Source organism: Varroa destructor, unplaced genomic scaffold, assembly GCF_002443255.2.
Source record: "Varroa destructor unplaced genomic scaffold, Vdes_3.0 BEIS01000006.1, whole genome shotgun sequence".
In the NCBI taxonomy this organism is placed as follows: Eukaryota; Metazoa; Arthropoda; class Arachnida; order Mesostigmata; family Varroidae; genus Varroa; species Varroa destructor.
The window spans coordinates 32,384,993-32,412,725 of record NW_019211459.1 but is presented as its reverse complement, the minus strand read 5'-3'; the positions used below and the strand labels follow the sequence as shown (position 1 = coordinate 32,412,725).

Genomic DNA, 27,733 nt, shown 5'->3' with positions numbered 1-27,733 from the left:
CTAGTTTCACTAATTAGTTTCATTCATAATATTAAAGCGCATACTTGCCTTTCGTTCTGTTTAGTTTTGAGGATGATACGATGATTCGTTACATATAGCAGCAACTACAAGCCCAAACAATTTGGACTATGATAAGACTAGATTCATAAGATTCATCGGACACATCTGATCTGCTCTAATCCAATCCGATCCGACGACGACGGCAAACGTAACACCAACGATCTTTATTTCCTGCTGACACCGCAAACGCCTCTATCACGGCACATAACTTCCACTTCTATGATTACTACCACTGAAAAAACATGTGTCTATTTACACTTTTGTATGCTGACCTTGTGTATGTTTGCGTGGGTGTGTATGGGGTAGGTAGCACTAGCAGAAAGGTAAGAAAGTAGCTATAGACTTCTGTCAGTTACTGTTTACCCCAAAAACTCTGTGCCTGTTCTTCTGCTTATCGAGTGGATGCCACTTCATAGAAGAGCTTCATATCCTGCTTTGGATCGACATCACGGAGAACCAAGAGCCAAGACCGGACACGAAATGTACCGAGACACGGTAACCGCTGTCAACAGATTCCTAATCGACTCTTTGATATGGCTGTTCGTAAAACCGATCGACAATGTTGTTGACAGCGATATTACACAGGTTTGTGGTCACATGGAATGACAATATAGGAGACGCATGGATTCGTAAGCTGAAACTAAATCCAAGTAGTGACAGCTAGATAAAACAGCTGTGGTCAGGTGCTGTTGAGTATGATCGTGCATATCATGGGGACGTAGGCTGGTAACTGTTTTGCCACTGTTTCAGAGAAGACGGATGCTCCGGTGATAAAAACCATCGGCTGACTTGAGGATCTCCTCGGAGATAGCTTCACCATTTACGCCGAAGATATCGACAGTGTTGTTGTCCCTTTTCTCACTTGGTTGATGAATTTACTCTTTCTATCACTGATGTCATATGCTACTGCCGCTGCTACTACTATTCCGATATCGCACCTTGCCGAGTTGTTCACGGTCGTAGTACCGCAATCGTATAGCAGTTGCCCCACGCTACGTCTCCCTCGCCGCCCAGCATTCGTAGGGACCCTGTTTTCTCTCTTGACGATAGCAGCGATTCCTAAACTCGGTCTATAAGTTGCACTGCTCGATTCTGCCTCTGATCCAGACACTGCGACGGACTGCTAGAATAAGATGAAACAGGTGCTGCACGAAGAAAAGATCAAATTAGCAACACTACACTGAAGTGGATACACAAGCGCTGCTTGGCGGCTGATCCCCACGACCCACGATCTTCGCGTGTGCCCATACCGGCATCTACTACTGGTAGAAGTGGCGATGTTATGGTGCATCGCAGAACCTCACAGATGAACCCTTTTATTTCTTAACAACTACGTTCTTCTCGACGTTACCGGTACGATGGTATGAAAACTCCTAGAAGTGACGGATAGCCCTTAACGATAAATATGATATAGCCAAGATGCACAAACATGCAAAGGGACACAACTCACAGCGACTCTGCGGTTGTTTGCTGGGGTATTTGAACCTATATGCTTGCACTGCTTTTGCTGTTGTTCTCGTACTGTCACTAGAATGCGCTGACCTGTCGCTCTTGCACCGGTTATTTACTGTTGTGACTATCATACAGAGAGGTGGACACACAAATGCTGTCTTGCTCTTAAAAATGCATCGCTTCCAATCGCACTGCCGGTGGCATGCGCTGATGATGATAGATACGCGAACTAGAATAATCGCTTTTGTTGTTCCACTACTAATAGCAGCATTTGTTATTATTATTTTTCTGCTTATTGCTCTATCGCTATATTGCAGAAGTACAAATAGTAGTAGTAGTAGTACTAGTACTAGTAGTAGTAGTAGTACTAGTAGTAGTAGTAGTAATAGTAGTAGTAGTAGCAGTAGTAGTAGTAGTAGTGGTAGTACTAGTAGTAGTAGTAGTAGCAGTAGTAGTAGTAGTACTAGTAAAAGTAGTAGTACTAGTAGTAGTAGTAGTACTACTAGTAGTAGTAGTAGTGTAGTAGTAGTAGTGTAGTAGTAGTAGTAGTAGTAGTTAGTAGTACTACTACTAGTAGTAGCAGGCGTTGCTATCGCGTGTTATTGCAGCTGGACCGAACGAAAAGGAGGGGAGAAAAATCAACCAATCGCTACAAATGGTGGTAATGACCAGCTGCTAGCTTCGCGAGTGGCGGCCGGTGATTCTTAATGCAATCGCTAATGTTAGAGTGTTCCTGAGCTTCTTACCGCTTAAATCGGTTATCTTTTCAAGACCCTGTCCAGCTAGCTATGGGGTAGGTCTTCTACAAGTCGCCGTTGGTTGTTGTTAATGTTCTAACTATAGACGACGGCGACGACAGGACAAGTTACGAACAACGTTCCGTACACACGAATCTCACTCTCTATTAGCCAATAATGATCACAGTAAACGTGCGGTTGCGATTTAGCCCAGATCACGCACCGACATCGAATAGATGCCACTGGGTCTTCTAGGTACTAAAGTTGCTGTTTTGTCCCTGTTTTTGTTGGACGACCATAGATATGAACTCGTATTCTACGTTAATGAGAGTGAGACAAATAAAAAAAAAACAGCTAAGCAGCCGGTAGTAGTGTTTAGCGCTGTTTCAATGGGCGCCGGTTGTGTCGAGATTCACGGATCTCGCCCCTGCGGCAACTGCTGCTCTTATTGCTTTGCTCACCCTGTCGTACTCGATGTTACTGTTTCAGTCACACTAGTCTGATGCTGCTGCTGCAACAGCTGCTGTTTTGTTAGAGCCGCAGAGCAACCGCCAGTTGAACTGAACCTATCGACTTGGACACTGGGACTGGACAACGATCCAGCTATTGCACCAATAACGGTCGAGTAGGTATGACAAGTTCTCCTCTATTAGTGTTGCCGGTAGATTCCTTTTGTTTCCTGTGGCGTACAACTGGCACTACCTGCCACCACATCGTTCCAATACATACAGCACCAAAAGAGTTCAAGCAGCAACATGAACTCCATACCTGTGCCGGCGGCTATTCCACAGGCTGCAGTTGCTGTCGTTGAAGAGGGATTAGGGCAGGGGCTAATAACGAACCACTATCTTAGCAGCAGCAGCAGCAGCAGCACCGCCGTTCCATTCTATTCCGCACTGTCCCGTTGACGTCGTCCGCTCAGCAGTCAGCTCGTAGCTGCTCAGCAGTCGCCTGTTAGTTCGGCTGTTCGGTACTGCCGCTACTGTTGGTGTCTCCTTTTCGATGCTGTCGCGTTGTTCACTTTGCTCCTCATTTATTCCCAGCATAGTGTCAGCGGCAAACTAGAGACAATCTTTATGGTTGCTATTACAAGTTGAACGCCATTACCACTACGACAACAGCAGAGAACGAACTGGCGAGTATCAATCTCTGTGGAACAGCAAGAAAGCAAACAGCAATAGTCTAAAGAATTACGCACGCTCAAGATTGTTGACGTCGTCTCGACGGTGACAACAGGCGGAACGCGCCGCCCTTCATCATCGGCACTAGTGAATGGGTATCCTCACACTATCTGCAGTTCATTTCTCCACCCATCAGTTTACCCATCAATATCACTGCTGCTGCTGTTGTCGCTGAGTCCGGCGTTCGGTCGCTCACCATTCGCTGTTGGCGTTCGACAGTTGGCTTCTGCGATACAGCTGTTGGCACTTTCCAGTCGACACTTACCACCCGGTGTAGAGCTAGAGACGTTCCCTTAGCAAAAAAACAGTGAACGGCGATCTGGTTGGCTGGCTAGCAAACTAGCTAAAGCATTTATTATGGTGGTAAAAGGCGGGCATATGGATCGTTGAGTCGACAAGCCAGCGACCAATAACCCACGGCCCGACGGAGCACACTCACAAACCCGCGAACGAATCAAGATTTGCGTGACGGAAGAGGCGAAGATTAAGAGGAAAAGCTAAGACTACGATACTCTAGCGCTATCGTAGCGATATCATAGAAACGTAACGATAGCAGACGCGCACACGCTCTTGTGGCGCTCTTCTGGCCGGCTGCCGTGGACACACAGCGAGTCAGCAATGTTGCCTGGTGTTGTACAGGGTCGTCAAAAAATAGTAGCAGCACTATAAACGTTGTTGTGCTCAGAAACAAACTGAGACATAGAAAAATGGCCGGGGCCGTAGGGCGCCGCGAACGCGCACAGCGATGGAAAAAGTACGCCAAAGATACGATCGCTATATTGAAGCGAACAAATAGTCGCCACGGTCTCCCATCGGCAGCAGCCGTGGTGGTGATGGTCACACTGAGTCACGGAGTAGTCCGTCTATTCGCGCATAGCCACAGAGCATAGAAGAGGATATTACAACTACCTGCTGCTGCCTAGCTTCGTGATGACGTAGATGCGTTCCTGTTGAGAGATAGATTCCCGAGTTTGTTCGTGTCTCTTCGTGGTACAGAGGGCGGATACACGCTACCACCATTGGGCCCTGCTCCCTTTTTATCGGTTCGATTGTCTAAATTATATGTTTGCCGCTTTATTGAAAAGCAGCAATAGTAACACGAAATTCCATTCTATTCGGACGTTTAAAGTAAAAGTTTGGAGGACAACAGAGCAAATCGGAAATTTAATAAAAAGTACGTACGAAAACAACTGTTTTTCTAACATAAGAAGAACTTGGTGCATCACTATGGCCTGCTTTTGTACTGTCTTCTGAGTTTCAGCCATGTGTTCAAATAGACAGAGAAAGTTTGCGGTACGACACCTCACAATGAGGTTGCACATCACAGCACCCAAGAGGAACACAGGCTGCCAGGAAGGCTCCTCAACAGCTTCGTCGCGCGCACTCTCTGGCTGCCCCCGGAGCGAGGGCATCCTCGAGGGTTGACTGGGAGAAGGCAGCAACGGGGCTTGGAAAAATGAGGGCCGTGACGTCATCCGGCCAAGGAACGCTTCGAGCTCCAGGTTGCCCCTGAAACCTCTCCCCGAGGAGGAATTTCGAGTCAGCAAGTTTTGGAGGGGGTGAAGTGTTACAAGTAGCAACTATAGAACCATAGCGGGTGAAGTGTTGCAGATAGAAGCTATATGATCATATAAGAGTACATTTCCAATGTGTGGAAAAATTAGAGCGGCTTTTTTTTCAGAAACTACATGCTGCATCGAATAACCTTCCCAGCGATTGCCGAAACACAAAACCTCAAGATAACTTATATTACTCGCGGTAGCTTACTTACTACAAAAGAACCCTCCGGAGCTCTGCTAAGTCTTCTACAAGCACTATGTTCAACAGTCATGCAGCTATAGACCATTCTATTCTAAAATATACGTGCGAGTTGCGTGGTGTTAGTAGCACCTGACTCTATCATTTAATCTACAACAATCAACGCTGCAGACCTAATAATATATGTTAGCTCCCTGAAAATAATTGAAACTAACAAAATAATCATAATAAACGATAAGTTTAGTTCGTTTGGGAGATAATTGGAAAAAATACCGCAAGGATATCATCTAGGTTAGCTTCTATTCTGATTTCTTGTGCGAATCTACTCTTTTCATTATTATGTAAGTAGTCTTATATGTAACTTTCTTAAAACATTCACTTCTGCAAGAGTTCTATACTATTTGAAAATATATTTCCCATAATTTGAGGTATGCTTTGTGTGGAATGGCCGCGTACTGTTAATGGTAATACATATATAGACCCATAAATCTTAGGTTTTGAAAATAAGAGCCCGTTAGTGTACTAATGCATTCCATAGCTTCCAGGTTTCTAAATGTTAAAATTTGGGCTGGACATTTGTACATCTGAAAATGGCGTCACGTTTTCGCTTTTTCAATGTGACTAAGATTTTTATCGTTCTTAGTGAAAATTGTAAATAAAACTTTTTACCGATCTTATATACCCTCCTATTCTTTGCCTGTCTATCAACGTATGTAGAATGCAGAATAAAACGACATATGCTTCTACCAAAGATAACGTACAAATTTACAATAGGTTAGTAGATGACGCTAGTCCCGGTGGACAAGTCTGCTATAATAGTCATCGTCAACATACAGTGCAACAAACAAAGTTACGGTTTGTAGAAGAGAATAATCTAGTATTCAAATTTAAAAAAATAATCTATCAAAAAAGCAGCATAGAATTTCCAGAAGCAACGAGAGTCTACGCGTTTCTTACGGTGCGCGTGCGATTTACCACAGAATTAAAATAGCTTAAGCACACCCTGATGAATTTCTGTATGCGAACTTGTAAAAATATTTGAATGCTATGTGCAGCTTTCGATAGGAGGTCAAATTGGGCTTTCCATATATACTAAACTTGTTATTGTTTACTTATTCCTTACGAAAATGTCTAAATTGCAGCGTAATGGCGTTAAGGAATGTATGACATTGCTTTAATAAGATGGTTTACGTGAAAGTGTGGTTTCGATGCGACACCACTTCGAATAGAATGAAGTGGTTTAGAACATTTAACTTTAATTCTGCTTTAAAGATATTACGCCTTAACAAGTATTCTGTATCGTTCCTCTAATTAAGCAGTGGCTTCAGTTAAATCCACTTACGTATACCTAGTAAAAAATATTCGCTTTGTCCAGAAGCCTATGGCCATTTGGTCAGAGCGAGAACTTTATTTTTAGAAAGGATTATTTTAGCAGTCGCAGAAATAGGCGCCTGAAGCGTGTCCCTCCGTGTGATCTGAGAGCAACATTATCAGAGCTTCCTCCATAGTTTCGTCTGACCTTTACAGCCAAAAATCCAGTTTTAACATCGTGTGATTTTGTTTTTGGTAATCGATAATAGTGACGCTATTGGATTCTCCATGGTATCTTCCTGGACAAGTCGGCAGGCAACACTGCGGAAACTACCATAGGAAACCATTTTAACTACACCCCCAAAATAAAGATCGGTGGTGCTCCACTAGGATACGCATTTACGCCATTTAACCTTCGTCATACCTCCATATATATTTGTTGGTCAACCCACTTCTCGCCAAATACCCTTACGCGAAAGACGCAATTATTGATGTTATTACTAACTAAACAACGATATCAATCTTTGCCTTCAATTACAGATGCTGCCACAACGGCTACTAGAAGGTACTAGAGCGAGCCAGAGACCGCAGCTAAAACAAATTCAGCACGGGTATCATCGCCGTTACTTAATGCGTTTAATGAAATAGGAAATATGAACTCGAAATGTCTACGCGGAGATGCCTCATGCTTAGTTTCAATCATGTTTTGTCCTCTGATGTGAAATCGGAGGAGGAATTGGATGTTATGGCCTACTTAGAGTGAATGAACCTTTAGAATTTGGAATTCGGCGGAGGTGATGGTTTCCGCTCAGATACAAAAATTTTCCCGAAATGCATTTTTGGTAGGTTGCGTCGTCTATTGAGTGCACTGCCGTTTATATATTTCGACGTAAAGAACAGAAGGAGCACATACCGCTTTTTTTTGTTACATCATAAACTCGTTACGGCCTTTCTATCATTGTTTACCTCGTAATAATCACAAAGTAACTACCATTAGTGTATGGCAGAATAGCCTGGTACTGTTTCTTAACCATAACTAGATGAAGCAAGCTCTTCTTTTTGCAAATCCCTTTGCCTTACGCTTATAACAATATTCTATATAAACATAGACCGAAATCACGCGGCTGGTAGTAACTGGAGAAAAACAAAAAATAGCTTGGCTCGCTCTCTAAGGTGTCCTTTAGTATCTTTGCCCTTTTTAAATATTCGTTTTATTACGTTGTTAGTATTAATGTACCACCAACCCCTGACGCATCATAAGTTGAAGTTGCCTGCAGCTTGGTTTTTTGTATCTAGTATTTTTTGCATCAAATGCCCCCTTGATTCCATTAGACAAGTCTTCTTGTTCAGAAATTCGCCTGAATGTAACATAATCCGCTACCGATTCTACGTCTCCTTCGTTCTCACTTACTTTCACTTGTTTACTAAGGAGAAGTGCATATGTATCCTTTCATATATAATATATATATATATATATATATATATATATATATATATATATACTCGGGCGTCTTTCCATTACCTACTTCATATTTTTCTTAATTTCTCTCTTCATCACCTGATCAGCACTGTCACCATTTGTGTTCGCTGTGTCACCGGCTTCTCTCACTTTTACTCTGCTACTTAGATTACATCAATTTATTCATTTCTGTCATTTGACCCTCAGTGCACGGTGCTTGTCATTATAACTATCCTTATCATTAACATTAATTAATTGACAGTTGTTACAGTCCTTATTGCGGAAGCCCACCGTTTCCCTGTGATGCTTTGCCCGCGCAAACGATCCAAATCCAAACAAAACAAAGATCGTTTCCATAGTATATTTGTATGACATCTTTATGCCGGCAGTATCTGTAATAACAATACTACCATTATTGCAGTATTATTACTGTAGATCGTCGTTGGAGGAAATATCTGTTGCCAGCTGGGGACGAAATGCGCAACTGATTTTTCTTTACGCCCGCTGCTAGTAACAGCTGTTTAATGAAGATTTTTCGTTCAAGAATATGTTTATCATGGACACGTATTTAGCACAAAAGTGCACCATCGATCATGGCGGCGACTCTGGGGAAGGAAGATGTGAAACAGCATTTAGCTATCTTAAGCAGCGGGCGTGGAGAGAAACTACAGTTGCTTATTTCGCCCCCAATTGACAGCACACTTTCGCCGACAACTGAGTACGCAATAGTTTATTATCACAGATACTGCCGGCATGAAGTTATCATACAAACATTACAAAAGATCTTATATTTGGATCACTTGCGCTGGCAAAGCATCACACAGGAACGGTGGGCTTCCGTAGTTACATACTGCCAGTTACGTTAATGATGAGGATGGTTATAATAGACTATGCACTGAGGGTCAAGTAAAAATGAATAAATTGATTCAAGCGAAGTAGTAAAGTAAAAGTGAAAGGAAAAGGAGGTGACATGGCGGATGCAGATGGTGGCAATGCTGATACCACCTGTCTCCGCTGTGAGTAATGTCTCACGTTGCTTATTTTCTCAAACTTGCTTTTTTCGCTTCTGCTTTCCTACTCGATTTCCATGTTTGTGTCGGCAGCATTTCCGTTCTGGCTGGACGATGGCGGCGCCTGTTTAGGTTCGTCGGTGCCGGCTCCAGACAGAGGGCCCTGTGGCTTCTGCTGGGACTGTCCTGGCTTACTATTATCAGCTGTATTGGGTTGTGGTACCGGGTTGTCGTCGGTGTTCATTGGCTCGACTTTATCATCTTTTTTGCCACCAGGTGTTGGAGAAGTAGACTTTGGTGGTTCGACAACTGGTGGTGCGGGCTTCGGCTTGTTCAGGACTTGGCTGGCCATCCGATCGAAGGCAGCACTCTCTTCGCGCAGCTGTGTAACAAAGACTGGCGGTGGGCAATGAGGAGGGGTGTTATTCAGCTTGCCTACGACTTCATCGAACCAACTCTGTTTTGTTGTGAGCTGTCCATCTAGTCGGTTAATGTCGTCTAACGCTAAATGTGCATAATTTTCGTCCCCTGCACGATAAGCAGCAACACCCTTCCGTACACGGTTAAGCAGAGCGCCAATATCTTCAAGAACACGAGGTCGCTGTTGTGCCTCTCGATAGCGCTCAACGATTGGCTGACCAAGCGAATGTAACCGATCTAAGCGCTCTATATATGCTTTCTTGTCAAGGTCCTCACCGTCGCCATAAAGCCAATCCTCGGTTTCTCGTAGCTCCACGGAGAGCTTGCCACGCTCTTCCTCAGCGGAGTACATAGCAAGTTTGTCGGCCAGCTTGTCGCGCATATCATAGACGTACTCTTCCACAGCGTTCTTGGCATCTTGGCGCTCCTGCTCGGTAATATCAGCAACCACCATACCTTGCTCAATGTTGTACAAGTTGGTAACTTCGGCCTGAGCCTTTGTGGCAAATGGTGCCCCAACCGGCATTTCGGTTTGCTTTGTCCTTCGCTTCGTTGTAGCTGCGTCTTTCTCTTTGGGATCTTTTAGTTGATCAGTTTCCATTTCAGTAGGAGCGCCGGTGTTATCATTTTGCCTCTGGTCGGTTTCGCCGGCTTCCATTTCCTTTGGTGGCTCGTCCGATTTCTCGATAAGTGTGGCAGATACGACGCTAAACACACCGTGCAAATTAATGCGAACTTTCACCTTAACTTTATCGTCTTCTGAGGGCTCTGGGTTTGTTGGTTTGACGTCGACAGAAAAGACGCCGATCCGTTTATCCGCGAAAGGAGTCTCGTCGCGGTAGAATGCTTCCACCTACACAAGCCAAGTCAAACATTGTTAGATAGAATACGATAAACATGCATGAACAACGATTGTTGAACCTTGTATCTGGGACCTATCTGTAATCTAAGTCTGTAAACTTGTTGCTGTTCAGTTACATCATCAGCTACTGAATTGTTATATAGTACTCTTCTATGCATAGTGTGCAGTTTAAATATGCAAACATTTTATGTAAAATACCACACATACTCTAGTTATTTGGGTTATAGACATTGTGTCTGCCACTTCCCTATGAGCACCCAATTTTTATAGTAGAAACCCAGGTACGTAAATTAGTGATCACACGTTGATCTATATTACTAGCAATGCTACTGTCACTCGAATGCTTGTTGCTTGCTAATTTGGTTGTTGCTTTATAAAACACGCGCGCTCACCGTAAATGGCTCTCGCCGATAAATAGAGAGAACCCGGGAGAAGGGAGCTTGGTGGAATCGAGGGAAAACGTCATATTCGTTTGGTTTGTTGGCATTCACTTGCGGCATAATTCGGACCATGATTGGGTACGGTTGTAAATCGGTCAGTGAGAAGTCCTTCACCTTAAATGTTGGTGACAGCATAGCGCACTGTAATGCGCACCCACGAGAAACTGCCTCGTCAGCATTCAATGTGGTCGACGGCTCACGGCCGAATACCTGCAACACCAAATTAAATAGTAATATAGTAAATAAAGCAATCGTTGATGCAGGCCTAGAACTCAATAGAGAAAATATATCACCACTCACTGTTACCCGAAAACACAGCATTTAAAGCTTTTACCATTATTAATATCACTATGATCCTACATATTGTTCTGCTACATGCACTCATTGATTCCACCAGAAAAAAGATGCAGACTGCACAAAAAGGCCGGTACCTTTTTCACAAGGGCTTTCACGGCTGGGATACGAGAACTGCCGCCTACGATTTCAACACTTTCGATGTCCTTCGGAGTGACGGGTTTGCCTTCAACTACCGGGGGGCAATTTTCAATTGCTTTTTCTAGGACCGATTCGACTTTCTGAAGTCAACATGAAAAGATTAAGAGGTAAACTAATTGGTAATGCAGGCCACATATAGTACGTATACAAAAGTATCTTAACCATTTACAATGTCTAATGATATAAAGAAATGAGTTAACATAAATTCAAATTTTAGTGGTAGCTAGGTTTTTACTACTAGAGAGTTTGTCGTTCAAACAAAATGACAAATAAGATAAAATGAAGGTAAAGAACTAATATTTTACTTCTAGGAAAGGTGCCGCAAGTTCTTCAAATGTGTCCCGACTCATCTTGCCAGATACGTCCTTGTCCTCCATGAAGCATTCAATATTAAGCGGCAGCTCAAGTGCAATCGACGACATTTGCTTCTTCAACTTTTCACATTCAGTGTACAATCGAATAAGGGCGCGCTTGTTCGATTTGACGTCTAGCTTGTATCTTATCTTGAAATCATCAGAGAAATAATCGACGAGCACTTGGTCGAAGTCGCGTCCACCAATAATACCAGTCTCACAAGATAGCATCTTCAGTTTATCCTTACTAAATCCTACGATCGACGCCTTAATGATAAACAAGAAACAAGTAAGCAATGAAATTACGTTAGAAAAATTCCCATTGCTTCGGAAACCCAGGTTCAGAAGTGCGCATGCGAGAACGTCTTTGATGGCAAATTAAAGACGAGTCCGTGATTGGCCATCGTCATTAGGATGCATACCCAATGTTCTATTGTTACATCAAATTCGACAAATAATCACATCATACAAATTGATTCCTGCTGTTTCAGTTGTTTCCGTGCGAGCTAAATATACAGAAAACTATGCAAGGACGAAAAGTAATAGGTTTAGTTTCGACGATGATTGCCTTATCGTACAAAGTCATTGTTTTAGGACATTATACCTGTAGAGCGGAATGTCCCATATCCACGAATGCGATCAGACGCATTTTGTCTTCGGGAAGATCGTTTTTGTAAAAACCGTAACTGAGGGCAACCGCTGTAGTCTCGTTCATTAGCTTGAGACAATTGAGCCCGCCAATACGAGCCGCGTCCAGGACCGCACGACGCTCTGCGTCGTTGAAGAAGAGCGGCACCGAGATGACACAGTCGCACACCTGTTAAATAGTTGGAAGAAAAATTTAATCACACGTTAGTATTTTTTGCTACCGATGTTCACCATATTAGATTAAAAATTTTCTCGCCACCTTATAGACCCATGGTTGGCAAAGCTCGCGATGGCGTTTTCATGCTAAGAAAACGATCTGCGCGGTAGAGATCACAACCAATTTATTTACCCTGGCATTTTTAATTGTGTATTCGTCGAGAGATCAGACACCAACCGCTAAGGATGACTTCTCATTATATTATATTAATTAATTTATTATTCTGAAATTTATAATAATTTTTAAATAATAGTAAGATATATATTTGCCAATATGTGACAGTATTGGTTCCCGATACTCCAAGATAGCCCCAAAATACTGCCCGAGTCATCGACCTTGATTTTGAGTGCTGCCTCGGCAATGATCTTCAACTTCGTGAAAAGCATTGCGGTTATTTGACGACTCGAAAACTGTTTCTCCTGATTGCAATATCGCACACTCACGCCAACCTGTAAATATAAACGGAACAGTTACCACAACGCGTTACTTGATTATGAACTTGAAGAAGTGGGTCTATGCAGGGCTGAATGACTGGCAGTCGCCCACTATTTGACTGGTTTACGAATGTTGAGAATTAGGGAGTTTTACAAATCATCAGGTGCAGACGTATTTGCTACCAAAAATAATAGTTTTTGAATCCACAGTATAAAGCAAACGCCACTGGGACACAAATCCATGAAAACTCACTGCATCAAACGTGTTTGCATATATTTGACAGAAAAAATACGTCTAGCCACACCAAAATGTACATGTCACTTATAGCATGACTTCAGTTATTGCCTAATTCATCGAGACTCGAATCTGCGTAGACGATTGACTGCCGTCGATTACTTAACAATTGGTGAAATTATGGAGTTGTCGATTATCGAATCCCGTTTCCTTGAGCCAGTGAATTATAGCAGATCTTAGTTTATCATTTATTTCTTGCATCTAAAAAGATATTTTAAAACCATTTTTGTACAAGCGTATTTGTAGTTGTTGATGTATTCCTACCTCTCCATCGGGCATCTCTATTAGCTGATATGGAAGATGCGCACGTTCCTGGTCGACCGCCGGATCCTGAATTCTATTGAAACAAAATTGAAGTAAAATAAAAAAAAAAATAAAGGTTGAAATAGATTCGAGTTATCCGGCATTCGACCACTACAATCAAGCAGGTGTCCTTTGACGAATTTGACACCACATCGCTGCAATATCTAGATTCAAACGTATTCAGTCCTCTCAGGCATTAGCAATTTGAGACTATTTTATTTTTTTTTTTTACATATTTAACGGAGATATACCTATGCACAAAAGCAATATTCCCTTTTTTTTGTATTTTGCTACCATCATCTGTAGGATATAAGTACTGGCTTTTTGCTTATTTGGGAAAACTTTTCTTCCTCCGCCTCAAGGAACTCATGCGACCAACCTTAGCAAAAGGTAGGGTAGTCATTATGTCTGCGTGGCGTAACTAGCAGCTGTAATATCAGCAGCAGAGGAGGCCAGAAATCTCTGCTGACTCATATTACAAACATAAGCATCGCTGTTCAGATACAGCCAACCCGTTAAGGAGAAGACCCAAAGAAATAGGCACATACGCTTATCTCACATCACATACAATATAAACTAGTAATTAGTGGGAAACAACATTATTCATATCTGATACTTGGCCTTCTCGACAAGTTGTCATAGGGTGAACACTGACTGAACTATGGCTTTCCATGCTGCCTTTGTTTTATAATGTACAAGTACGCACTTTCGACCAACAAAACGCTTGAATCCATAAATCGTTGATTTCAGGTTCGTGTTCTGCTTGTTCTTAGCCGAAACTCCGAGGTCTCGTTGCCGCTCTCCAAAGGCCACGTACGACCTGAAAAATCAAACAAAGCATGTCAAATAATCATGCTAACGTTGTATTTTCCCATTTATGCATATGCAAGTATTATATTCTCTTCTTTTCTTTCCTAATAGTGTCAGCTGCGGTTGCCACACCCTCCGGCTATATTTATAATCGATACCAACGGTGTGACACGTATGCAAATAGATGTTGGATAACAGTGGCTTTAGTGTAAATCCTTCGAAAACCATGTAGATTTATTGAACACTACCGCAGTACTACTGATTGCATAAGAAAATACGGCAATTTCTCTCGAAAAAACTTTTCGACACACAAAATTTCTTCATCAAGCTTAGTTTAAACTAACATCCTTCTCTTTCAGCGGCATGCAATTTTGAGTTTTGCACTAATCTTGCTTTCTTTGATATGTAAATAAAAATCAGGCTTTTTCTTACTCAACAGGATTATGTAGAATTTTAGTTGCATAAAATCATATACAAATATTAGTATTTACTCAGAAAACTGAGTTCATAAGTTCGCTACGTATTTAGAAGCTTATTCTGAAAAGGTTTTATATAATCTGCAATAAATATTTTGCATTAATTTAACCTCGACAACCGTCCAAGAATGTTAATCTCATAATCATAAGAAAGATGAAGACAACAATCTCTGAAATCTCTGAAACAAGGACTCTCAGATTGCCTAACGGGAAATGCAGCCTGTTTTGACCTTGAGCTGAATTGGGATACACATCTATGGTCTTAATCACGATACACGAGTAGTTTTTGATTCTGCAAATGCGCTAGTTTTAATTTTTATTATGAATCTGTATAAATAAAGGTAAATAAGACTAATCCAGATTTAATTTTCAGATTAGTATTGCCAGTAACAACGGTAACAGTAAACCCTGAGATAACAGTTGTCACCTTTTGATACCTCAGTAAAATCTTATCACTATAATTAACGTGAATAATTCAAGGAAATGTGACATATATAGAAGGAGATAAATGATGATGGAAGGGTTTTCCTGATTAACAACGAACAGATCTCGCGAGAAAGGCTATCAGCAGGTGCTGTAAAACAAACAGTACGCGCACAAGAATGATGATGGCGGCGGTAGTGTCGGTGAACGACTGAAAGTTGCCACCCACGCAACAGCCGCAACATTTCTATGGGCAGCGATGTCTATCCGCAGAATATGTCTAACTAGCCCCTATTGGTCTTTGCTTTAAGCCATACTAGTACAATGGTCTAACTGTTCCGCTTTGAGCCGATGGCCTGTCAGCCAGTAGGTTGACGTCGCACTGTGCTCTTATGTATTACCTATACAGTACGATATGGATCGAGTGCCAAATCATATCCACATTGTCATCCACGCTATCCCGCACAGTACGCCGGAGCCGACAGATTAAAGCGTAGTTCTTTCTAAACTGTCTGATTAAATGGATATGGCAGAGCGAACAATGCAGAATGGAACAACGCATATCGCAGCCGTATTTAGCTATAGGGCTGAAAGGGGTTTACACATAGCGGACCCATCTAGGTCTATCCATATATAAAAGTACGGCCTATCACAAAGCTGAACACCAGTGACACCAGGCGGACAAACGAGAATTAAGAACCACAGTCCAAGAAACATCCGCGCACAGATCCGCCAAACACAGCAGTCGTCACAAATCCTACGTAAAACTCCTGATGCTATGCAATGATGATCCTTGGTGGCACACTACTTAGCTCCGTACAGTGTGCGACACTCCAAACTGTCCAATAAGGCCCGATTGTTGGCCTTGTCAAGGTTGTTAGCTGCGCAGATGTGGTCGTTGCTTCGACTAAAGGAATTCTTAGTCCATATGAAAAACCGTAATAATTGTGGAAGCCAGCCAAAAGCGTTTCGATTTTGCGTTTTCGCCTAAATACGTACATCCAATCACTGATCAGAGGAAGAAACGCACATATATATTCACATATACATTATAACCGCTCCATTGATACTATTTAAGGTTATTTGAAGCAGGTCCGTTTCCAATGAGCAGAAAAAACAAATGTATGCATCTTTGCATTATACACAATTTTAAACGAATACAGTGCAATAAAGTTGTAAAAATAAAGAAAAAAAAAACGTTTCCAAATATGTCTACGATGTCCGATTTTATGTAGTCATCTTTAGATACTGAAATGAAGGTAATGACAATTTACCATGACACGATGTCAGCATTATGATAAAACAAATATTTATCCAGAATTTTCCTCTTTAGTCCTTGCATGCGGGCAGAACACAGAAACCAATAAAGGTCTTGTCATGAATTTATTGTCTGCCAGACTTGTCGCAATTCCGGCGACGGGGCCAATGTTTCCATTACAAGAAACTATGATGGCTACCAGTTCAACACCCATGTGCTGTCTTACACCCCTATTCATTAAAATGCTGTAGGAGATACAGAATGCTCCCATCTCCTTCACAAAACCAAGACATAGAATACTATTATTAAAAATACAACTATTACCAATTCATTTATCCACTATTGTACTGCAACTATGAATGCATCCATACAGCGTGCTACTGCTGTCTTTCTATATACCTCTGCTACATCATACATTTTCGTCCCTCATCAAACGAAATGAAGCCAATCAACGCAGAACTATCTCGAATATTGAGCAAATAGTTCTGTTCAGTGGGTTTCTGTTATGGGTCAACCAGCATCGGTGTGTTGCAAGTTCAAACTTCCTACTTCGGTACTTCATGACTAATATCTGTTGGGATAATGGTTTAGGCTACTCGGAGCCAGTGCTGAAGACTGTATGGAGAGTCAATGCGTGTCTATAGATCCTCTACGCCGTGGGTGAGCTGTGATCTACTTACGGTGTCACTCGTTGCGAATACTCATTGGCTATCGTCTCAATTCCACCGGCACGCGCCACTGCGATGAAGCAGTTTTCATTACCGAAGTCGATACCAATCACCGACATCGTGTTGTTCTTGCTGTCGTCGTCGCCGCCTTCAACTCACGACTGGTAATGCACTATAATGTATAAAGACACGATATCTAAGTACAATAATAACAAAAATGCACGCTATTGCCCACTGGCAACGCTCAGTCTTTCGGCGCACAGTTTCTACGAAACGCTCACGCACTCAAGGAAGAGGCAATCGTACACGACACAGTTTCTTCGCAGTACTAGTAGCCGTAGTTTTCTACACTAAATGGTTGTCCGCCTAGGTCGCGCTTACTCGCACGGATGCATCTGCTCAATTGCTTTGTGCGGCCATCCGGCGGCCTGTCAGAATCGAAACTAGTCCTTTAGCGGGCTCTGGCCCGCTGTCGCCGCTCGAAATTGATCTCGAATTCATACATACGAAACCTGTAAATGCCGTAGATAAATTCGTTTTTCAAATTTTGTTAACACTTCAGCGATATGCCAGCACTCGTGAAAATGCGCAATAGATTTCTAGACGGCTGGCATAAAAACTTCATACCAGTACCAGACAATTCCGACGGGCCTTTGCAGCGGCACAAAATGTTTCCGATTGTTCGAGAAACTGCGCGAACTTACTTGCATTTGCGTGGACTTGGTGAACGTTTCGCCATAGGAGCCTGTTGCGAAAACGTAAAAAACGGACCATTATCGAATGCTTGAAGCGTGCTAATAATGTTTTACACAATTCGAGAGAATGCGCTTATGGCTTGCCACTTATTCCGAGCGCTTTGCAGGCTTGTTTTTTCTGTCCATTTACTGTGTTTCACAGTACTTCGAAGGTCTGTAATTAATTAGAGCAGTGTCACTAATTTGCTGTCGTTTGCAAGCCAGTAGCATCAATATAAGCGTTGTAAGGCGCCAAAAAATAATTTTACGACACGTACAGGTGGCCGAAGTTGAAATCGTTGTAGTCCTACAAATCTATTGATGATTAGTTGTCAGAATAAATTATGATATGTGTGAATAAAAGGTAATTTGGGAAGATATCTCGGAGCCTCCGACTTCAGGCTCAGGGAGAAGGATTCTATTACAAAGTTGTCTTGTGTACAGTCTTATCCCGCTTCGCCGACGAAACCTGAGTGGCGACGGATGTTAGTCAAGGAAAGCAGTTTGAAGCGACATCTAACGGAAGTACAGAACATAAAACTCGTAAAAACGTTTATTATTCAAATGTAAGCAGTACGCGTTAAGCGGCCTGGGTACTAAAACAAACAAAATCTAGAAAATTATTACTTTATATTACGAAGGAGTTTACAGAACGTTTTTAAAAGCTTTTCACAAGATATGATCCGTTAAGGCTTACGAAATGCTATAACAGATTGCAACTTCGTAATGCAAACAACGAAGGCGCCGTTTTCGTACCACATCAGCCTCTTTATGCCTAAAACAACCCTTGACTTTAGAAAGTCAAGAAGAAGTAAAGTTTGGGTTCATACCTCAGTGTAACAGACCTTAAGTTATTATTTGGCCTGCTCTAAAGTAAGTAAATGAAACTTAGATTATAGTCAGAAAAACTCTCACCTCCTACTTTCTCAAGATTACGTTTTACTTAAAAAGGACATCGGATGGATGTCTAAGCTCAAACAAAGGAAACAGCATCTACCTCACCTAAACGATATCGTGTAAAATATATCAAAACTAACTTTTCCAGCAAGCAGGTTATAAAGACCATTCCAAGGATTCTAATAATTCGCTATTCATTATTAATGGACCTACTAACGCATACATGAAAGACCAGTTGTAACGTAAGATTGACAGAACTATTACACTACGCATTCAATGGTAGAAATGAGAAGAGCACGTTTCTTGTGTGTTAGAGGGAGAAGAACTAGAGAAAACCGAGGGTAGAAAAGTAGTATGCGTAATGGTAATGGCAAGACCTGACGTCAAGAGACAAAGTAAACAGCGGGCGGCTTACGCTGCAGCAATTGCCATTCAACTATTGAAGTGACCATACCGAGCGAAACAAAGAGTCGAACCTAAATTCCCACCCGATAGTTTTGTGCGCTGCGTTCTTTATTTAATCTAACACTGGACTATTTCTAACACGTAGTATACATATCACTTTGATTCCCCCAATGTTCGCTTAAGACTTTAAAATTAAATTAGACAAAATGCTTTTTAGCATTATGAAGGCGCTTAACTAATACAATTTTAGTGTCCTCTATGGTTGCATAACGTTCATGGATTTGCGTCCTTTAAAACACCTCAGGCTTTTGCCTTAAAAAGAATTAACATTATTATATACCACACATCATGTATTGTGTAGTAAAAAATGAAAAAAATAGGCCGTTTTTACTGCCGAGCCACTCATTTAATGAGTATGATTTTATAATAAATAGATTCACTAAAAATGAATTGAGTTTTTAAGCTAAAATCGAAGCATATATATGTTTTCTATTTTAAAATAGTATTACTAAACTAGATATGCATAATATTGAATCGACAATTTTCTGCTATTTTTCAAGCAATATCATTAAACATCACTGTATAACTCCTGCGGTTTCTGAGCGAAAGATCGTGGAAAGTGATTTTTGCATGCCTTCGTTGAAAATAAATTAATACAATTAAGAGAGCTCTGCTGAGACCGAAACAGATGATAGCATGATGGTACACATATCCGGGCTATACGGCAGATGCATTAACATATCCCACTTAGGTTCTTTTAATTTTGTCGAATCACTAAAGATGTATGTGGTCTAACATCGTCATGTTGGAGGTCCACGCCTTTTCTGTTCACCAATTCCATTTGACTTTTTTAATGGCTTGTAATAATATTGTTAGTTGTTGACAGTGAAGCAATCATTTCAATAACTTTTTCACTAATAGGTTGATCATTACGGAGAGCATCTTCTACATCGAAATCTCCAGAAACTCCCCTGACCGTTTCTCCCAGCGATGCATCTTGGCCATCAACAGCATAGATTTTTTTAATGGGCCTGAACAGCATTTCTGTTTTTACCGTTATAAAGCTCGTAAATTTAGCGGATTTTCGCAGATAACTTACTCATCATTAAAGTGGCTTATTTTAAATGTAAAAAAAAACACTTCAACAACTATAGCACATCTATTTCTGTCAGCTCTCAGCCTTTCTAATAAGGTGGCCACAAGGTACGACTCATATTATTTGTAATATGTGATTCTACCACCATATAGCTTGAAATACGGACAGTACTTTTTCGACGAGCCAATATTATAATAAACGGGACGCCTTGTGCAAACGCAGTGCGCAATAATCTAGCTCCTTCTTACTTGTGTTTGCTTATTCTCACTTTACAACGATTTACTTTGTATGATTTCCTTTGTTTGTTAAATTCGTACCAAGAAATTACAACAAAATATTTGCGCTAGAACACATTTCATACATCACTATCGTTAGTGTTACGAAATAGCGCTCTAATAATAATAATAGTGTGAGTCTTGAGCAAGATTGATAAAATGAAAGCCTAAAAATTTCGTGGCCGATTGCATCTCAACAAACGTACAAGGTATCGTACAGGTTGAAAATGTCTCTTGAAAAGGTTCAGGTTAACCTCTGGTAGCTACCCAGAGTGTCTTGCTTTTCCTGATCACTACACATAGTATTTGTTGCAAAAAAAAAAACACGTTAATGTGATTGAGACAAACATTTATGAGTCGATCGCACACATTTTGTCCGGAATTCGTTAGCATTATGCGAAACTTCAAATTATGCGTATCTTGCTACTGTACGGTACGGTGATTGATACAGTAAAACAGCGTTACTTGAATAGGCACTAAGAAAATCTACCTCAATATTTAAGATGTTTCTTTTTTTTTAACAATCTTCGTTGGTTAAGAAAGATGCACCCATTGCCAGCGAAATTCTCATGATGTGAATAAAAGGCCTCCAACCTTAGCGATTCAGTGGCCAGCAGCCCAACATTTTGACGATGGCAAAACTATGATTACCAGCGTTGAAATACCACAATTCTTTTGCAGGCCTCTCGATTGCGGTGAAACAAGACCGTAGCTTAGAGCCTTACAAAAAACTCTCAGACACTCCACATATGCTGCGTAACTGCTTGAAATGTATAGTGTACTTTTTTGATTTTATCGAGTAATTACGTGCACCGTATTTTCTCTCGTTTGTAAAGCAGTAACATGCTTGATCTTGAGGATAATACAGGATAGTACACGGAGGAAGCTGTGTCATCCTGAAATGTACAATATATCTCAGAGCTACTGAATTCTTAACATGAGGGATGGTCCAGTGGCAAATCAGGCTGTTTGAGATTTCTTTGATTCAGTGTTTTTTAAAGCTAGAGTTATAGTTGCTCAGTGGTTTTTTAAACATAAAAAATAAATGCCCTACAAAGGTGCGATACGTATATTTATCATGGTGTTTTAATTCATGTCATCGTAAAAATATATCAGTTATAATAACATGTATAAAAAATAAAGGCAGACGTCAATCAAATTACTTGTAAAACTGTAAAGCTGATTGCTAAGGTTTGACATTACTTAAAAATTCAAACTTCAATAACTTTTCCTAGTATAAGCATTTCAAAACGTCTAAAACTGGAGCAACCATCATGGCGCTGGGTTAAATCGTACCTTAACATACTGGGCAATTATACAACCTTTACACAATCATTTCTGATCTTGATTCCAATTACTTTCTTTGAAAAAAAGCCAATATTTCTTCTATATTCTAAAATCTCAAGTTGAACTTATGGTGGAATTCACTAAACATGAGTGGATTAAAACTATCTTTGGCATTTGTACACTTCAGGTGCTTATTTAAACCTTATTCTGTTCAACTTGCACTCTTGCATATGACAGGAAAATCATCGCTAGAAAGAATTCGATTCGTTGAAAGAAAGATTCGAAAGGAGTCGGTTCGTCTTATTCTCGATTTTGCGCTTCTGAAACACCATAACTCCACGAGAGTTCCTTTGGACGGCAGGGTCTTCTGAAATACCTGTTGCTGTTCCGAGACCTGGAAAACCAATATATTTTGATTACTTAAACGTCTTTGATTAATTAAAATACATTATAACTCGAAGACACCCACAATCATGCCTGCGACACATATCTGTTACGATTCTGGAGGTATTCGTAACCTTCTTGAACACAATCAATATCCAGAAAGCGCCTGTTACGTTCGTCTGACAAAAATTATTATTAACTAAGGAGGAGTTTATTTAGAATACTTCGTCATAAACCAGGTCTGCATAAGTCGCATGTTTGCATTTAGACGTTCACGCAAAACATTTTTTATGAAAACTTTTTTCACAGGAGTTAAGCGCTGCAACGTTATCACGTAGGTTCTCATATCGAATGGTGAATCCGACTGGAAAATGTTTGCTAATCTAGAATACACGAGCATCATATTCCGTAAGTACGGAGCCTATTTATCTATTGACTAAAAAAGAAGGCATTACCTTCTTTACGGTTTGAACAGCAAGTTTGTATTAAAAGTGTATAATAAACTAGACGATTACAATCTGCTAGGGAAAAGCCAGTTAGGATCAAGGCGTAACTCTAGGTCCTGTATATTTTTTATTTTTCCTAAATTCAACATTTTTCCTTGAATTTTACTTTTCCTCTGGATTGCTCGGGTCATAATATTGATTCTCTAAATAACGAAGGCTGAATTCTTCATAGAGTACAATTTATTTTTTTTTTTTATAACACTTGACAGAATCCCCCGTGAGAGTTCAGGGAACTGGGAAGACGACTACCCCTCTCAACTCGACCGATTCATGAAGACCAAGCTCTAAGAAGCGACGATCACCTAATAGCTTGCACTGTCCTCCCGATATTCATGTAACTCCTTACGAAAATCATAACTGTAAACTGCGCCCGATACATAAGCGGCCATTTACAGAAGTATTAGCGGTTCTGAGTGACTGTTCCCATAATATAATCATAGGTATAGCTTGGAGCTATGAAGGGAAAAGGTTGTCCATACTAACGCTATACACGTCTCGCCTGGGAAAGCTGCTACGAACATAAGCTAGCTATCGATATAACGGCGTAAAGGCTATTTCAACCGAGGCTGGACCACTTAAAATGACAAATATTGCGGTATTTTGGGAGGATGGTAACCGACACCTCTATTCTATTTATTCTTTATACCTGTGCATGTGTAAACAAACGAATAACAAAATAATGTTAAAAAGGAGGAAATTATTAATCAGGTAGCGTAGGGTATCCCTGAATAATACTATAAACAGCCTATTCTATCAAATGTTTGAGTGTGGATGAGGTAAAAGAATTTACTTACAAAATTTACTACAGGAGAACATACTAACATTGAGAAATATTTTGAGCAAGTATTTTATCATTTATGAACAAGTATTATGTAAATATGTAAGTTTAACGAACCTTATCAGTGGTGTATATGAGCGCTAATTTTATTTCTGCAAAAAACACTGAGCTATGATTTTTAGCATTCGGCAGGTATCTTACTGGGGAATATGCGTTTTGATTCGGTAAAATTTAATTCTTTAAACCTTATCCAAGTTACTGAAGGAGAAATACTTGAAAAGCACCTATAGAATAGTGAGTATAAATTCTGTAATTGGTTAATGGTTTTTTGCTATTATCGGGCTTGCTATTTTAAATGCATAAGAATTTTAATATAATAAATGACCTAGCACTATTCCCAGTCTATTATACTTATTTCAACAAAAAATACAACAGCCAATTCCTTTAACGACATTGAGATATTTAATAGATTTTGCTTTAAAAATAAGTATATTCTCTGGGAAAGGTCACAGGCGCTAGTTCAGGGTGCATAACCGAAATTACTAGCTGCCACCGCTCTTTTAATTTGTTAGGAATAACTTCACAGAAAATTCACTAATATCTTTGTATATAGTTATAATCATTAACATATAATTAATATAATAAAAAAAAACTTCATTAATATCTTCACAAATAGCTTTACATACATCGTCGTAAGTAAAGGCTATAATGGATATTCGCGCTCGTAATGCTCGATGCGCATACTACCAATACAGGTGCCTTAAAAAATATATGTAAAGATCTTCTTAATATCAATCCTTTTTTAACTGAACTCAAAACGTATGATTAGCTGCAATATGTTTAATTAGAACATTTGATGTACATAAAAACTGTGTACGATGATCACAAAACAGGTTTTTTTTTAATTGGATTATACCGAGCATGTTAGATGGTACATAAGCAATTATGAAAACCATTTAATCTTTGCTGCTAGGCATTAACGGAAGATTATGTATGTATATATATGTATAGAACAATGCTATTAACGAATCTTTTAATAGGTACATTGAAACAATGTAAAAATAAACTTACCAGACATCCTAAGATTGGCAGTTACATGGATGCTTTTAATACCAGACTTCTCGATCTCTACAATTGCAAGGCGAAAGCATCGAGGTATAACAGCCTTCCTTTAACTAAGACAATAAATAATAAGAAGGAGTTCAGCCAAGGCGAAGCACTTTTTTTTTAGAATCATTAATCAGCAGAGATCTGGGTATGTTTAAGTAAATATGATCTGCTTTTAATAATATCCAACTCAGTTGTTATGTTAATCGATAAACAATTAGATAGAATGTCATTTAACCTGTGGAAAGAAAATTTTTGCAACACAGTGGTTGAAAGCTTCAGTTGTTTAATATCATCAAGCACTGATAAAGCACGAACTGCGAAAACAGGTGTGAATGACGCAATAAAATAGATTCGTTTAGTATTATATAAGTTTATTAAAATTTGACGCACTACTTACTCTGGAACATAATGGTAGAACGCTGCCTCTGACATGCGACGATAAGAAAAGCGGATTGTTGATGTTTACAGTAGGTAACAAAAACAGTCCTGCGCTTACAATAAATACTTTTCTTCAAAATGTCTATCATATTATTTAATAAATATTGTTATTAATAATAAAGACGTTGCCCAAACAATTTTCTACTTTATCACGAAAAATACATGTACCTCTCTTAAATAGCGATGCTTTGAATTAACACATATCGATCACAACAAATTTCCTGCATTTGAAACTTAATAGCTAAATTAAGACGTGATGCATATTTACTTTGCTAGCTCAATGAGCATCTTTTATGAACTAGGCAACCGTTAAAAAGTAAATTTCAATGCGAGGAAATGTTCGACAATCATACTTTACGAAAAAGATTAACAAGATATTACCTTTATTAATGCTAGTTGAAGACCTTTTAAGGTGCTGAATATCATAAGTGCTATTTGTTACTTCGGTTTGTCATTGTTTCGTTTTTATTAGGTTCTTATAAAGGTCGGCTGGAGATCTCGTTAATAACTAGAGGCTTAATTTAGCTCTCACTGTTCGGTTTAGTTTATTAAAGCGTTTATCAATGGTGTGAAAATGTGTGTGACGATTTAATTGCGACAAGGTAAGACATTTTCACTTTCCAGTAATGATTAATATATTTGAAATGTACTAGAGCTTTGTGCTCATTTTCCGTTGACCGCTGACTAGCCGTCTGATTACGAACAGGTAAAGACAACCGTATTATGGCATGTTTTTCATACGGTATGACCACGAGGGTAGATTAATGTATCTATGTGTATTGGTGGAGATAAACATTCACTTTCTCAGCCATAAACAAATATAAAAGAAACTTTGAAGGGAGATAAGTAAGTAAAATAAAACCATAAAGCAAGAATGAGGAAGAAAAAAATGGAGAAAACTTACTGTTACGTCCCACATATATAATATTAGCTGAGATTCGTTCTTAATGTGTACCTTACTGCATTCAAGTGAATCTCAACGACTTTAATGCGATTGGGTAGCTGCATACACTGCTCGTAAGGAGAAAGGGACGAAACGGCTTACGCTCCTCTTGTATTCCCGGGCTGGAGCGCGCTGAAGCATCGGCCATTGAGAAGGTAAAAGATGCGGTAGAAAAAAAGGAGACCCAAGACCTATAAATACGCCAGCTGTGCCCAAAACGAGCATGAGGGAACACATTTGCAGCGTGACGAGCAATTAAGAAATTGACGCCGCAACGACAAAAAAAAGGTGTTCTAACAGAACCAGTAAATCGATCCTATCAGGCTAGAGAGTCTGCTAACCACTGACACGTTGCGGAAGCAAAACGCAGCTATTTAGTTGTTTCGGTGGAAAAGCAAGAATAAAATCCCGTTCGAGACTTAGCTCGTCACGCGAGGGGAAACCCAACAAGAGTACAGACTACGACGAAAATAATGAAGTAATATTTTAGTACCACTAATCGTCCCTGTAAGCTCTGATTTGAATTTATATCAAACTAAGTTTCGAATCAAGACATAAGAGTCGAGGTTAAATGGGTAAAAGTTTAACAGCATCTAAAAAATACCTTACTCGTTAAGCTTGCTTTGCATAATGCATTTATTCTACACCTCCTGGAAAAAAATTACAACATCAGTAACTTAATAAAAACGTATCCTCCCGTTACCTCATCTCTCAAGGCCAATCCCATTTCCTTTGCCTGAGGAGTTCCGGTTCTAAGATTCGCACGCACCGTCCTAACAGGGAGCGAGCATGCTTTTATGATAGCATGCAGGATGTATTCCTATCGAACTCACTATCGAAGACAAAGGACATGTAATTCCTATAAAATAGATAAACAAAAAAAAATTATGACAAGTATTCTTAATTTATTGTCGTTGCGAAAAATGCGTGTTCGTGTCAACTATATATACGTGACCAATATATGCCCTCCTTCAATTTCTCAAATTTTTCAGAGATACTGCGTTCTCTATCGCACACTACGAAAAGATGTCAAGTAGAAGATCATGGAAGCTAAGCATGTTTGCAAATGGTTCTATTGCCCAACATACTGTCCAAGCGTTGCACGGTGCGAGAACCATGTAAGTTGGAAATGAGCTTTCAAGTGTTCGTCCTTAATGAATTTCGCAAACAGTCATTACAACAAGCATCTCAAAGTAGTACGAAAAGAACGAATTAACAGCAATGTTCCTCAAGCAAAAAAAACTTAGAGCTTTGTAAAGACCGTACTACTTTGGCTGTGAGAAACTTGGTAGCTGATTATGCATGATATTCACAAGATCGAACCAAATTATCAGGCATTGTTATAATGACCTCAGAAAGAAAGCATCGACAAATAACGTAGCAATCATAATTATTCACACCTCTGACGGTCGTGTGTCAGTCCTGAGATGAAGATTTAATTAAAATAAGTTGCACCGTAATATACGAATCATTCTGCATACGTTTTGGAACGCGCACGCGTACGTCTGTTTGTTGTCGAGTGCTCCTCGGAGGTGGTTTCCATCCGCGTACTATCAGCGGATCATACACGTTCGTGCCCCATTTGTGCTCCATTTGACACAGGAGCTGACCGCAGTGGAACGGTCGACGGTGATAGAAAAGTTAGTGAAAGTGGGTGACGGGTTCTCTGCTTTTTCGCTTCAGTTGAAAGCTCGGCCTCCCAGAAACGCTCTATTCCCCGATGACAGTGTCCTTTCATTGTTACTCTGTGTTCCTTCCGTATATTTGTTTGATGTTCGTTTCCAGTCATCGTTTATCGCCGGTGGAGAAG

At 40.2% G+C, this 27,733-nt stretch overlaps 3 protein-coding genes and 1 long non-coding RNA gene across 7 annotated transcripts in view; 1 reads left to right on the top strand and 3 right to left on the bottom strand.

Annotated features, from left to right (window-relative positions):
- Window positions 1–6,411, bottom strand: part of LOC111252234 (uncharacterized) — a 62,509-nt gene extending 56,098 nt beyond the window's left edge. The window contains exon 1 of the mRNA XM_086992977.1: window positions 49–6,411. The gene's annotated coding sequence lies outside the window, so the exon portion shown is untranslated. The remainder of the gene's footprint in view (window positions 1–48) is intronic.
- Window positions 6,412–6,554: 143 nt separating this feature from the next.
- Hsp110 (heat shock protein 70Cb) lies at window positions 6,555–17,216 on the bottom strand. Of its 2 annotated transcripts, none has more exons than XM_022810338.2 (9): window positions 17,083–17,216; window positions 14,142–14,255; window positions 13,397–13,469; window positions 12,739–12,852; window positions 12,143–12,355; window positions 11,491–11,805; window positions 11,122–11,265; window positions 10,643–10,900; window positions 6,555–10,241 (listed from the first exon to the last, which is right to left on the bottom strand). In XM_022810338.2, exons 1-9 carry the CDS (start codon window positions 17,187–17,189, stop codon window positions 9,033–9,035), a joined length of 2,547 nt encoding a protein of 848 aa, XP_022666073.1. In that variant the 5' UTR covers window positions 17,190–17,216; the 3' UTR covers window positions 6,555–9,032. The 2 variants fall into 2 exon arrangements, with proteins under 2 accessions (XP_022666073.1, XP_086849105.1); XM_086992979.1 differs by lacking the exon at window positions 17,083–17,216 and adding an exon at window positions 15,546–15,884.
- Window positions 17,217–17,575: 359 nt separating this feature from the next.
- Window positions 17,576–24,642, top strand: LOC111252446 (uncharacterized). Of its 3 annotated transcripts, none has more exons than XM_086993015.1 (4): window positions 17,576–17,828; window positions 18,249–18,370; window positions 22,458–22,556; window positions 22,864–24,642. In XM_086993015.1, exons 1-3 carry the CDS (start codon window positions 17,637–17,639, stop codon window positions 22,462–22,464), a joined length of 321 nt encoding a protein of 106 aa, XP_086849141.1. In that variant the 5' UTR covers window positions 17,576–17,636; the 3' UTR covers window positions 22,465–22,556; window positions 22,864–24,642. The 3 variants fall into 3 exon arrangements, 1 of the variants encoding a protein (XP_086849141.1); XR_015330273.1 differs by lacking the exon at window positions 17,576–17,828 and adding an exon at window positions 17,838–17,977; XR_015330274.1 differs by lacking the exons at window positions 17,576–17,828; window positions 18,249–18,370 and adding an exon at window positions 17,848–17,977.
- Window positions 24,643–26,535: 1,893 nt separating this feature from the next.
- LOC147755135 (uncharacterized) lies at window positions 26,536–27,463 on the bottom strand. The gene is made up of 2 exons (XR_015330278.1): window positions 27,324–27,463; window positions 26,536–26,782 (listed from the first exon to the last, which is right to left on the bottom strand). It is a non-coding gene; the product is annotated as an uncharacterized LOC147755135 (long non-coding RNA).
- Between the last annotated feature and the right edge of the window lie 270 nt (window positions 27,464–27,733).